Raw genomic sequence first — 13,725 nt, 5'->3', positions numbered from 1 at the left:
CTTTGAATTAAAATAAACCTGATAAAATATATAATATATTTGACTAATTATGCAGTAATAAAAAGTGTGAGTGCATGTGGCTAAAGTCGTGACGCATACTTGGGGCTGATCAGCACTTTCTGTAGGACAACAGTGAGGTACAAACACAGTAACAGCGAGCTGCTGAAACACTGAGGGCAGTCAGTCTCAATTATGATGTCACGAACAACACAGAGAAGGGGAGGATGATGACGCTAAAACCTCTGCCCCAAGTGTATGAAACTTTCACAGCAAATCATCTCTTTCTAAAGTCTTTGAAACATTCGAGGCCCTTCCAGGGCCTTGCCTGCCTGCAGAATGGCTTTCAGAAAACGAAGTTGGATTAAAGCCCCCACCCAGTAATGCACCGCACTGTAAACAGCTCCCAGTTCTCACAGGTCAATTTCCCGATATCCCAATAGCAGGAACGGTTAATTATTAGCTACAGGGCAAACGCTCCTTGCAAAGTAAACACACAAAATAAAAACCTCGCTAAGGAGGATAAATCAGCATTGTTACCCGGCTAGATGGTCACGTTCCCTGTGTCTGTCGCTTTGTCCGACGGGCTGAAGTTCACCTCGGAGCTCACAGAAGCAGAGAGGGTCTTCAGAGGCGTGTCAGCCGCACGGAGGTGAATCGGACCCTCTCTCATCCTGCTGTCCGCGGAGCTGACCGCCTCGTTTGTCCGGTTGGTCAAGGTGCTGGACGGCGTCCTCGCCCCCTTGCTCCTCCAACTCCTCGACAGTCTCCTGGAGAAACTCCTGAAGAAGCCCGTCAGCTTGGCCTCCTTCTTGAGACCCACGTCGTCCTCCAGCTCGTCGAGCGGCACCTCGATGTTGCCTGTGTACCAGAAGATCCACCAGACCAAGCTCATGAAGATCACGATGGAGCCGGCGTAGATCAGGAAGTCGTAGAAGAAGATATTGACGAAGACGCCGATCAGCAGCACGGTCAGCCCCACCGCGTCGAAGGCAATCGCCAGCCAGAAGGCGCAGGCACAGCGACCCAAGCCAGCCTGCTGGAACGCCATAGCGGCACCAGCGCGTTACACCTGCCCGCACAGGTACCCGCGGGCGAAAGGTCGCAGCCAACACAAGCAGCCCATTCACCTGGGTGCAGCACCTGGCTGCACGTCATCTGTGGGCGGAGTTGGTGCCTCCCAGACCGAGGAACCAGTGACCGTGGCTTCCCTTGGCGCTTTCAGTTGTACACGTCGACCTGGAATCCACTTGAGCACAGAGAGAGAGAGGGAACGCACACCAACTCAAGGACCCTTTGCAGATTTTTATTCTCCTAACCACCCTCGCCGCTCCCTTTCTTTTCTAAGGAGACACAAGAGGCTGAGATCTGGAGCGACAAACAAACTGCTGGAGGAACTCGGCGGGTCGGGCAGCATCTGTGTGTGTGTGTGTGTGTGTGTGTGTGGGAAGGGAACTGTCGACAACCTCCAGAGACGCTGCTCGACCCGCTGAGTTCCTCCGGCAGATTGTTGCTCTTTCATTTTCCAAATGTTGCATTGTTGTATTGATGCAAAATTTGGGGAATTCGTTCATTCTTAATCGTAGTCATTTGCTTAAGAAAACATTAAATATTTGCTTATGGAAGTTAGGAATTTACTGCTTTCTGGACAAAACAACGCGGGCCTTGCCTTAAGGGATATTTTCCGTAAGATTGAAACTCCTTGCGGTTCTCTAACCATGTGAAGTGCGTCGAATGAGTTCACTATGCAAATCGAAAGAGGTCAGTCAGGTATCAAGGCTGACAGGCTGCCGACAGCCGACTGCTGTGTTTTTGTTTTTAAATTAATGTTGTGCTTTCCTAATGGAGCAGACCCTCACTGCCCCCCTCACACCGAGCGGAACATGGTGCATCGCAGCGAGGAGAGCAAAAGAATCACGTAGCGCCTCAGAAAACCAAGTCGCCTCAACTTCGCACTTGCTGCCAAGTGTATAAAAACCTTCTGTAAAGGGAAAGCACACAATTTACTTTCAGACGTTCACTCCAAAACCACGCGGCACAAAGTGTATCCTGAAATTTTGAGATTTCTTATCTAAATTTTCTGACGTGATCCCCCAAAACTTCATAATACTTTGTTAAGGGCGTCGTGCCTCACTGCTATTGGCAGTTGGGGTAGGTGTTAATATTACTCATCATCAGAGTCCACAGTACTACCTTGATTACTGCAAAGAGTTCGAAATACTGTCGTTTTGCAGTTATATCACACGGTACCGTTTTGTAAGGAAATCATTCCGTGCGCGCAGACTGAAGGTTCTGTGAGGTGGATCATTTCTCAGACCGATACAGTCACTTCTTGGCTCCTACATTTAAAAAAAGTGCAATTGCCTGCAAATGAATCGCAAGGGTGTGAGAGTAACATTTTCACGAAATAGCCCCAGTTGTCTTAGTAGGAATTGTATATGCAGCTGGGGTTTGCTTTTCTGCCATCGAGACTCTGTTGACCTATGGATTTTTTTAATCAAAAACAATACGATTTAAGTATTGCAATAGTCCTAAATATGATGTGGATGAACTCACTAACTGGCAGCATCAGAATCACATTTATTTTATCTTGTTGTATAACATCGAACACCTGCCACGTCAGGCCACTGACACTAAAGCTACTGCAGCCTTTGGCAAACGTTTCATGTACACTTATAATTATTGGAAATGCGGCCACATTCAGTGCTTTATGGAAAAATTAAACGTCTGGTAACTAGCCCTTCTTTATTTGTAGGTTATGGTTTACCATTATAGTCTCCTTTCGGTAAAGCACTAACTCTCACTGTGCTCCAGATCTATAAGTAGCAGACAAACTATTTGTAAAAGCAATTTTGGCACTTATGCACTAGGCATTTATGGGACAGTATAAATGTTACCCGACAGCACTGAAAATACTTTTGCAGGCAGATATTCTGTTAAATTAACTCCTATGTTTATTAAAGGATTACATGTCCAAAACATTAAACGAATAAAATGGTTAAACGCTCCTAGTCACTTTTCATTACATGCACGGTACATTAGATATTTGACGAGATTCAGATTTAGGCTGCTATCTTACAAAGGTTTTATATTCTAAAACATTTTAGGAAACCTCTGAACCAAAGTTTTCTTCCTTTTGTATCAAATAGCAAATCTTAAAATATATTTCAATTGTAACAGAAAGTATTTAACTTTATTTTCGATAACATGCAATATTATGCTGTGAATTTAATGTGTCAATTAAATTAAAAAATTAAAACATTATATCTATTAAGTACCGTTGTGAATAAAATTCTGCTGCATGGTGTATGAGAGAAAGAGAGGGAAACGGATGCCGTAATTACGATAGAGAATACACTAAAAGATTGCAGTTGTAGGATAAAGCAGTTTCTGCCTGAGCGGTGGTGAAGTCAGGTACCATCACGGCATTTAAGAGGAGTATCTGAACGAGCACCAGATTCGCCAAGGCGTAGAAGGCTACCTACCAAGTGCTGGTACATGGAAATGAGCATAGATGGACGCATGATGGTCAGCATGGACGTGATGGGCAGAAGGGCCCATTTCTGAGCTGTATGATAAAAATGACCATGACTTTATAAGTTTCCATTTTCATTTTAAATTATTCTCCTGTACCCCAATCATTATTCTCGCATTATAGATTAAATTAGTGAAGGATTAGAGGCTGCTATAATCGGAAAATGAAGGCTGGGCTGCAGGAACATTGTGGACGGAACTTCAGTGGAGCGGGAGATGACAAAGGAGAGGAGTGCGGATTGGCGAGGGGCAACAACGAGGGATGTCAGGAGCTGTCCCTTTCTCCCAAGTCCCCATCAATGCAATGGGCCGGGCAGGGGATCATGGGCTGGCCGGGGGTCTTTGCCTTGCTCGTTAACACCTCAATCACCTTCATAAATCCACATCGACGTCGTAATATAAACAGAGAATGCAGTTAATATCCAGGAGGTCAGGCAGCATTTCAGTCATAGAGTCACAGAGCTATACAACATGGAAACAGGCCCTTGACTCGTCCATGCCGATCAAGTTGTCTCCTTCAGCTAGACCCATTTCCCCGCGTTTGACCCATATCTAAACCGTTCTTATCCATGTACCTCTCTAAATGTCTTTTAAACGTTGTAATTCCCCGGCAGCTCATTCCACACATGTACCACCCTCTGTGTGAAAAGGTTGCCCCTCAGACCCCTTTTGAATCTCTCCCCTCTCACCTTAAACCTACGCCCTCTAGTTTTAGACCCCCACCCTGGGAAAAAGACCATTCACCTTAACTGTGTCCCTCATGATTTTATAACTCTGAATAAGGTCACCCCGCAGCCTCCTATGCCCCAGGGATAACAAGTCCCAGCCTGCCCCTGTAGCTCAAGTTCTCCAGTTCCATTGTGAATCTTTTCTGCACCTTTTCCTGCTTAATGACATTCTTCCTATAGCTGGGCGGCCAGAACTGCACACAATACTCCAAGCGTGGGCTAACCAAGGTCTTGTACATTTGGAACACGATGTCCCAATTCTTGTACTCAGTGCCCTGACTGATGAAGGCAAGCATGCCAAATGCCTTCGTCACCACACGGTCTACCTGCATCTCCACCTTCAGGGAACTATGTTCTTGTACTCCTAGGTCCCTCTGTTCTACAACACTCTCCAGGGCCCTACCATTCACTGTGTAAATCCTGCCCTGGTTTAACTTACAAAGTGCAATAACTTGCACTTGTCTGAGTTAAATTACATTTGCCATTTTCGGGCCCACTTCCCAAGTTGGTCTAGATCCCCTCCTAAACCTAGATAACCCTCTTCTCTGTCCACCATACCACCAAATGTGATATCGTCCACAAACTTACTCACCATATTAACAACATTTTCATCCAAATCGTTATGTAGATAGCAAGCAGCAGTGTACCCTGCGGCACACCACTGGTCACGGTCTTCCAGTCTAAAAAACAACCCTCCACTACCGCCCTCTGCCCCCTTCCACCGCCAATATTGTATCCAACTGGCTACCACACCCTGGATTCCACATGTTCTAACTCTCCAACTAGTCTACCATTTGGAGAGGGAGGAACAGAGTTACCGTTGTAATTTAAGGAACAATACCGAATAAAACATGTCGGGGCTCATGGCAATTAGAAAGCGTACATTTATTTTCTGAACCCAGAAAAAAACTGTTGTACAACTTTGAAATCGCCACTTCCCGTCCATTATTTAAATTCTAATCTGTACTGGGTGAGGGGTCGAGGATTCAGAGGGAGGGATGGTGGTCATTAGAACAATCTTCTTCCGATTAAGGTCCAAGGTGAGGGTTGGGACACCTCAAACGGTTTATGATCCCGAAAGTGAGGGATTAAAGGTTGTGAGGTGATCACCTGACAATGTAAAGAGTGGGAACTCGCAGCTAATTGCCAGAAGAGCTCCGGGTGTAATAACGCTGATAACCCGCTAAAGTGAGGCTGATGCATTGAAGGGACAGGACAGAACCCTGCAGGGAGATGTTCCGTTTGAACCACGCGTGTGTCCGATAAACCCAAGGTAACGCGTGCATCACGCAGCGGACCGTCGGGCGTGCAGTTTCCTTATTAATCTGTTCTGTCTGATCTTTTCCTTAACGATCGGGATCCACACGAGACCGGTAACCATGAACATCAATCCAATGGAGAGGCAAACTGGCCCAAGGACGTAAGGGACCTCGACCAGTCGAATGAAGTACAGGATAGTGAGGATGACGCCGGCCAGCAAGGCGAAAACTCCAATGACGAAGACAGTTACGGGTTTGTGATAGTAGACCCAGTTGGTGTACCCCTCGCCTTCGGACGCACCGCCGAGCTCCGCTTGAAACTCTGGCCGGGATTGTGACCCTCTGGAAGAGTAGGTCCTCGCACTTGTGTGGAAGGAAAGTTGATCTGAGCCGAACTGCTCGGTCGAGCTCAAGGCCACAAGTTGCATTTTTCCTGGTAATCTGCAAAAGCAGAAATATGTGCAATCGATCGCATTACATTGTTGGTATATCATTGTAAAGATCGGTCTTGTGTGCTGGCTGGGCAGTCCCACAAGGAATCATATGAACTAATGACAAGGGGGAAATCATTCGGCCCATCATTGCTACTGTATGCCTACCTCAAAAGTCCAAGAACCCAGCACCAGGTAGCAGTTTTTCTCTCTCCTCAGATGCTGCCTGACCTGTTGGACTTTTTCAGCGTATTCTTTTACTTCAGATTTCCACCAAATATATATTACAGTTCCAGCATTTCTTTCCACTCTCCCCAATTCTCTCTCTCTCTCTCTTTTTACACCTCCTCCAGACAGATTAGATGCAATTAAGAAACCTTCACAACGTTCTCTCAGCCACCACCAATCTATGACATAAAAACAGAAAATGGTGCAAACACTCAGCTGGTCAGGCAGCATCTGTGGAGAGAGAAACAGAATGTCTCAGGTCAAAGATCCTTTTTCAGAACCGGGAAAAAAAGGAAAACAAGTTAGTTTTAAGTTACACAGAAAGTAGTGCAGGGGTGGATAGGACAAAGGGAATATCTCTCAGGGGCAGGTCGGGGGGAAGATGTCCTGGTAGCCTTGCTTCTGGAGTTGGCCAAACTAGCTATCAGTGGATCATGGAGGCAGGCAGCCGAGGACTCTGCCCGAGCTGCCTGGCAGTCTTCCAGGGGGTATGTTCATGCCCAGGTATCCCTGGAGAAAGAAGACGCAGTGTCCATGGGCACCATGGAGGTGTTCCAGGACTGTTGGGCACCACAGGGGATAAATTGCATCCCGGATGAGGATGGGAATACTTTAATTTAGTTTGTGTTAGTTATTGTTGTAGTTTATAGTGATTGCTGTAGTATTGTGGTATTATAGTACTTGAAATAAACTTGTTTTTGTTTAAAAAAGGGGACTATCTGGGATAGAGTTGTTGTGATAACAAGCTTTGGTGAAGATATCTGGTTGATAGGTTAATGAGGGAAGCAAACAAAGGGATGTGTAAAAGCTGTGAAATCAGGGTCAGAATTGTAGGAGAAATCCTATTGATCAGGCAGTGTCAGTGGAGAGAGAAACAATGAAATAGTATTATAGATGGATAACCTACAGCAAAACTGCAGTGCTTCCAGAACTTCCCGTTTTTATTTCTGATTTCCAGCATTTGCAGTACTTTGTTTTCATTCATCGATTTATGTCATCCATTTTCTCTAAGTCTCCACCCTATCACGGACATCACCTTTGCTCTCTCCACCCTCCCCCTTCTCTGCAACCACATTCTTGATTGCCATCTTTCCCAGTTCTGATGAAAGGCCATTGACCTGAACCTTTAACTCTACTTCTCTCACTGCAGATGCTGCCTGACCTGTTTTTATTTTAGTACCAGTATTTCCTGTTTTTATTTTAGTACCAGTATGCCCTGCAAGATAGAAATAATTTGTTGAAAAAAATTAATAACATGCGCCTTGATGTGCAATACATAAGGTCACTATCACAATCACCAAATTTCATTTTTAAAGTTCAAAATTTGAATTTAAGTATTACCTGGGGGACAAGCTTAATATTTTATTGAAAGTTCAGATTTTTCACCTCTGAAACATGACTCATGGGATCCAAAGGAGATCCATCAGGAACAAACCACCTGAGGCCTACTTGCCCCCCCCCCCCCCACCCCATCCCCATGCAAGATAACAGTGGAATCTATTCTAGACATCTGGACCAAGGGATTGAAGGCAGTGGGCTGGCTCCAGTGAGGCTCCACCACTTAACACTGACCTATCTCAGTTCACCACCATCAATACTTAATATATGTCTAAGATTTACAAGTACAACTATGCCAGTGATAGTCCTTGTAGTCCTCCCTCTTACCCTCTACAAATGTACATTTTGGACATAAGAATATAAGAAATAGATGGAGTTGCCCATACACCCCTCAAGTCTGCCCTGTCATTCAATAAGAACGTGGCCTCAATTTCCTCTCAGTTCGCCATAGCCCTTGAATTCCCTGTAGTTCCCAATTCTACCAATCTCAGTCTTGCATATATTCAAAGACTTTTGTCCACACTATTCTGCTGGTTTATCATCCCTGTATTCGATGACCTTTGTTGATTCCCCATTCATAACATTTCAGCTTTAGCCTTATATTTAAATTCACTTGTGACCCTTTTCCTCTGTATCCCTGAGCCTCTACTGGTTCTACAGTCCACTGAACTCTGTTTCCACAACTGCCACTACATGTTCATTTGCTGCTCCATTTTCTACTATCTTGATTTCCCTTCAAAACCTTCCCAATATCCCTCTCTCTTGTCCTTTGGAAAATCTGTTTGGACCCTATTTCTTCTGCAAAGCTTTCAATCAGGTCTCCTAACCACTGCTTTCCTGTTTCCCATTTCATTCCTCTACCTGTTCTTCCAAATACAGTTTATGATATCTTTTCAATGTTAAAGTTGCATATAAATGCAAGTTATTGAATTAACCAGCATATTTTCAAACTTCACTTTAGAATCCAATGGTTTTCAGCTTCTTCGATCAAAATGTCAATGTTCCTCTTAGGCTGAAATAGATACAATTGGGGATTATAGGGGAATCAAGAGTATGGCAGGAAAATGGAGCTGAGGCCAAGATCTGACCAACCATGATCTTGTTGAATGGTGAAGCAAGAACTATGAGGCTGTATGGCCTACAGGAGGCACTGATAGTGTTGAAGTCTTATTCTATGGGTAACCTGCACGAGTGTCCAAATACGTTTGTCTGGTCAACGTATGCAGCAAAGAATTTCACCTTGAATACAGGAAAGGGGAGAAGAAAAAGCAAAAATAAGATTTGCATTTATATGGCATCCTTCAACGTCTTGGATCAGACAAGTGTTTTAAAGAAAGGCATGCATTTCATGACCTCAAGGGATCTCAAGTACTTTATAGTCACCTTTACAACACTGTTGTAGTCCAGAACAGGCAGTGTAGCTCGGTACTGCACTGCACAGTCAGTTTAGGTTTTATGTTCAGGTGTTGGAAGTGAGTAACCGAACCTTCTGAATGGGAACGGGCGACACACATCCATCCAGTCAGCATCCGTTATGATCTTGGTCCAGCTTCTATTATGATTCAGTGATAATTCAGTAAATAATTGGAATGTCACTGATCTTCCTGAGCCCCATGGAACTGAAACATATTTCTTAAGGATTTGATAAATGGCACCCACCGATGTGCAGTTGTAAATCATCTGGGATATAAACAGTGCATTCCATTCTCTGAACTACTATCTTTACCCACGTTAAGAGATATTTCCATCTAACACCGATGAACTGACTTCGCGGGAGTCCTCTCCGACATTTTACTTATACTCCCTCGATGACTTGGTGCTGTTAGCTATAATGCTGGCAGGGATGCAGGCAAAGGGGATGAGTTCTGTTCACTGGACCCAATGAAACTTGGGAGAGTTGAGAGGAATGTGGAAAGAATGAAATGGGATTAGTGTTGGAGTAGTGGAAATGGGTGGTCGGCGCGGAGTTGGTGGGCAGAAGGCTCCGTTTCCGTGGGGTAAGGCGCTGTAACTTAACCCACCCTCTCGCCTTATCAATCACTCGGTTGCAGCTCAGTGTCCCCGCTTCTTTGATTGGATCGCTTGCTTTCTGCCTCACTTTCGGCCCTGGGATACAAAATACAATAACACCAAAGTGTAAAACAGCACACAGAGGAACACTGCGGCAGGCATATGGAGTATAGGTTGGGGAAGTAAGGACACATTTAAATAATAATAAACATGTGTGAAAGGCGTGCAGCAACGGAGAGAAGGAGGCAGGCGGGTGAAAACGCCTGAGGATATTGATGACGAGATAGAAATCAAGTGTAATTTAACGTGCTGCTCTGATAAATCTGTGGTGAATTGGGCGTGCAGTGTAATGTAGTTCAGTCAGAAATACTCTCTCTCCAGCCCTCCCCTGCCCAGAACATATTTTGGTCGCCTTTCCATCTCTCGTACTTGTTCGGCCTGCGCCTGTTGCAATTTATAGAGGGGGAATATTTTACTGTTGAATTGCGATTTTAGTCTCAATGTTCGTCGCAGTATAAGGCTAACTGAAGCAAAAATCACTTTCTGAAACGGATAAACAACGATATAGCCCAGCCCCATGAAACAGTTATTTTCTTTTCTCTACGAAGAGTGGTTTGATTACTTTTTGCCGAGATTTTGCAGTAAGCTCTCCATCTAGTTGTCGCCTTGGCGCAGGAAGGTTTGGAGAAGATGAGACATTGAAGGATTTCAAGCAATAAAAAATCTGCTGGAGGAATTCAGCGGGTCGAACAGAATCTGTCGAGGGAAAGAAACTGTCGACATTTCGGGCTCGGACCCTGCACCAGGATTTCGACCCGAAACGTCGACATTTGCTTCCCCCCCCCACCCCCACCCCCAGATGCTGCTCGACCCGCTGAGTTCCTCCAGCAGATTGTTTTTTGCTCCAGATTCTAGCATCTGCAGTCTTCAGTGTCTCCATTGAAGGGTTTCACTCGCTTCTTTGCAACCAATGCGCCAATACTTACAAGTAACCAAATAAACTTTTACGGTTGTTTGGAATATCGCCATGTGGTCTGAAATTTTGGTTCCACGTTTACAATCGACTGTTTCAGACTGACCCATTCTGCCTGCAACAACCGTTGGGGAGAGAGTGAGAGAGAGAGGCGGGCGCGAAGTTGGATGTTCACGATACCTCAGCGAGGTTATACACTGTACTGTACTTACTTTGCAGTCCAGAAATCCACCTTAGATTGCGCCCGGCAAACACTTTAGTGGCTGTGATGAAACAAGAGACGGGGAGATTTTGTAACAATTCAGCAAAGTTTCATTGTCGGACTAATGATGAGGGAAAAAAAAAACACCATTCTGTTTTCCACAGAACCACGGGCCGTGGGTAGAAACAGGAAAGAGCCAACCCCCAAAGGAGGCGCTCTCACTGTCGCCCAGGAGCTCGCTCATCATGCGCCGCACTTGTGTGTCACAATGACTAAAATCACCATTCAGACTGTCAGAGAGTGGCTTTGTTTTACAACGAGAAAAGTAGTTCTTGGAATCCATTCCGGCTACTTTCAACTTCCGTTAAAATGATTAAGTGGCGTTTTTGCCCTCACTAACGAATACTCCACTCACCACAAAATAATTATTTTCCCTTGAATAAAATAACCATTGATGCTTGCTCGCAAATTGATATTCCTTCCTCAGGATAATAAAAGACAGTTTGTTTGTGGGGATTGTTCTGTCCTAACAATATGAGACTCAGGTTATGTGATGGCGAATTTAATAACGCAAAGCGCCCTAAAGCGCTTCCTGGAGCCTATTGTCCTCCAGCTACATAACAAGGTGTGTGGGCAGATGACCATCAGCTTCGTACAGCGAGGTATTAACAGAAGAAACGGTCGAAGAGAGACCTAGCGGTGTCGGGAGGAAATTCCAGAGTTAGGACTTGCTCATCTCCAAAGTATATTTGGGGATGAGCAAGAGACCAGAATGGAAAACAGACAGGTATCTCAGAGAATTACTTACAGAGACCGTGGAAGGATTTCAGAACACGACGAGAGTTTGAGGGTTTGGTTAACGGAGTGCTTGAATGAGAACCTTGTTGTGAGGTAGCACAAGGTAGCTTGATCTCAAATTTGGAGAGGGAGATTGAGGGATCCAAATCAAGAGCGCGTTTGAACAAGTCAGGTTTAGTGGCAAATAAAGGCAGCCAATGGAGTGGTCTTTAGTGATGTTGCAAAAATATTGTCTGAAGATTTTCTCAGGGTCAAATTGGACACCGAGTTTGCAAACTCGTTCTCTTTTATAGTTCCCAGACAGAGGAATCAGTAGCAAAGGAATGGGACTTCAGACAAGTTAAAGACCGTGGAAGGGTCAAAGTGATGGTGTGGAACTTGTCATTATATATGCGGGAATGAAAGAAGCGAAAGGGAGGTCCTGCAGGAGATTCTCTGGCTACAACTAAATGGATAAGAATGGAACTGGGTGAGTGAAGTCCTATCCAGCTGGGCTACATGTAGGGGCAACCGAGGAGGAGGAGGACGGTTTTGTCAAAGCAACCAGGTCAGGGAGGGAGAGAAGGGCTCGATCACCTTTGTCACAATCGCCTAGGACGCCGTTAGTGATTATGACAACAATCCTTACCGGTATTGCGACAGGGGCAGATTTAAGGGAGAAGGTCTGGGCAGGAATTTGGAAGGCTGTAACAGATTCAAGTACGGCTGAGGGAAGATGTAGATGATGTGATCATTTGCAAGGCCTGAGCGGTGGAGGGGTTTCTGCGTGAAGAGAGAGATGATGGCGGCAAATTTAAAGGAGATGGGCTGAGTTTCTGAAGAGAGAGAACACGTAAACTGTGGGCCAGGAAGAGAACTTTGCTGGTCAGGAGCTTAATGGTGTGAGGATCGGGGAACAGGAAGCCCCGTGGACGAGGTAAGTTTGAAAAATTAAGTGTATAAAATAAGAACATTGGGGAGGTGCAAGCTCATGAGTGGGGGGCAGAAATGTGACCCTCTGGGAACGGAGAAGGGACGGGGGCAGTCATCCAGGTGGACAGGACGGTCTTAATCTTGGGAGCAAAGGAGTCCAGGAGTCCTCGCTTCGGTTGGTTTCAGAAGCGTGTTGCGACACGCATATTTACGGCGACTTATTGCATTGCTTAAAAAGCAAAACCCCTCCAGAAAGTCTCGTTGCTGACATGGTAGTGACTAAGCTTTCAGCTAGCACCGCTTGCCATGTGCATTTATTGATATGTGCTTATCACTATTCATAGAGTGCACTTGATTAAACATCGTGGCATCATCTTCGAGAATGTGACTAACGCAGCTGCTGTGATTGAGTTCTTCCCAACAACATGTCCAGTTTGTACACACCGAAGGTCACAGGTAAATAACAAGCTGTGTAAGTCCTGCTCGGGAAAATTATAGTTTGCTACACCAACGAAAGGCTTACAAATAAACTATAATCGTTTAAGCCTTACGAAAATGTTTCCACAGGCTGAGCTGCATACACCACAAAACGGTGCAGACCCTTTGGGAGAAATACATCGGTGGACAGAATTCTGAGGCGTGAGGTCAACGCTGTAACTGAATAAATGTGTTGTTATTTGGTGGGAGACACGCGTGTACCTTACCACCTGTATCCAGTGAACTTTGATCAGATTCAGCCTGCTGACATACGCTTTCCCGACATAAAGTCAGCTCTGCAAATAATCACTCAGTGCAGAGAAATAAGTTATGACGAAAGATCAACTATTCGCTGTGTTCCTGGGCATCGCAAACGTCAATACACATCTGCCAGCTGCATTTTCAGATGCTTTAAACAGGTGGAGATGACAAGTTTGCAGGATCTCTCTCATTTCATGCCGTTGTGTATGGTTGCATAATTCGTGCTGTGAAACGGTATTCTTAAATAAACGGCCTACTGTAATAAGAGGCAGTTCGCTACAATTCGCAACTACACCTCAAAGACATATCACAATAGATCCAGACTCAGTCACCGCAGGTGATAAAGTAGAATACGATTCTAGGATAAAAACAGGCTGTAAATGTTTCTGTACCTATGTAAAATGGAAAGACTAGCAAACGTTAATGTGGATACACAAGAGACTGCATATGCGGATTAAAAGTTAATGTGGGTCCCTTTCAGATTGAAACTGGAGAAATGAAATTGGGAGTAAAGGGAACGGCAAAGAAATTAACTAAATATTTTACGCCTGTCTTCAATGAAAAAAGATGGAAATAG

The 13,725-nt window shown here is 44.9% G+C and overlaps 2 protein-coding genes and 1 long non-coding RNA gene across 3 annotated transcripts; 1 reads left to right on the top strand and 2 right to left on the bottom strand.

The window, feature by feature from the left end:
• Window positions 1-541: 541 nt before the first annotated feature.
• si:dkeyp-72e1.6 (transmembrane protein 238-like) lies at window positions 542-1,048 on the bottom strand. The gene has a single exon (XM_052021274.1). It carries the CDS (start codon window positions 1,046-1,048, stop codon window positions 542-544), a length of 507 nt encoding a protein of 168 aa, XP_051877234.1.
• A 4,197-nt stretch (window positions 1,049-5,245) lies between these two features.
• On the bottom strand, window positions 5,246-10,564 carry LOC127573724 (phosphoinositide-interacting protein-like). Its single transcript, XM_052022186.1, has 2 exons — window positions 10,512-10,564; window positions 5,246-5,959 (listed from the first exon to the last, which is right to left on the bottom strand). Exon 2 carries the CDS (start codon window positions 5,944-5,946, stop codon window positions 5,545-5,547), a length of 402 nt encoding a protein of 133 aa, XP_051878146.1. The 5' UTR covers window positions 5,947-5,959; window positions 10,512-10,564; the 3' UTR covers window positions 5,246-5,544.
• Window positions 10,565-12,241: 1,677 nt separating this feature from the next.
• On the top strand, window positions 12,242-13,262 carry LOC127573872 (uncharacterized). The gene is made up of 3 exons (XR_007956830.1): window positions 12,242-12,414; window positions 12,755-12,866; window positions 12,978-13,262. It is a non-coding gene; the product is annotated as an uncharacterized LOC127573872 (long non-coding RNA).
• Window positions 13,263-13,725: the final 463 nt, after the last annotated feature.

The sequence above is a fragment of the Pristis pectinata genome, chromosome 8 (genome assembly GCF_009764475.1).
Source record: "Pristis pectinata isolate sPriPec2 chromosome 8, sPriPec2.1.pri, whole genome shotgun sequence".
NCBI classification, from domain to species: Eukaryota; Metazoa; Chordata; class Chondrichthyes; order Rhinopristiformes; family Pristidae; genus Pristis; species Pristis pectinata.
The sequence above is the reverse complement of the archived record's forward strand: the minus strand, read 5'-3'. Positions and strand labels throughout refer to the sequence as shown.

Coding starts and splice junctions, on each gene's coding strand:
- LOC127573724 (XM_052022186.1), bottom strand. CDS start 5,946: ATGCAACTTGTGGCCTTGAGCTCGACCGAGCAGTTCGGCTCAGATCAA.
- si:dkeyp-72e1.6 (XM_052021274.1), bottom strand. CDS start 1,048: ATGGCGTTCCAGCAGGCTGGCTTGGGTCGCTGTGCCTGCGCCTTCTGG.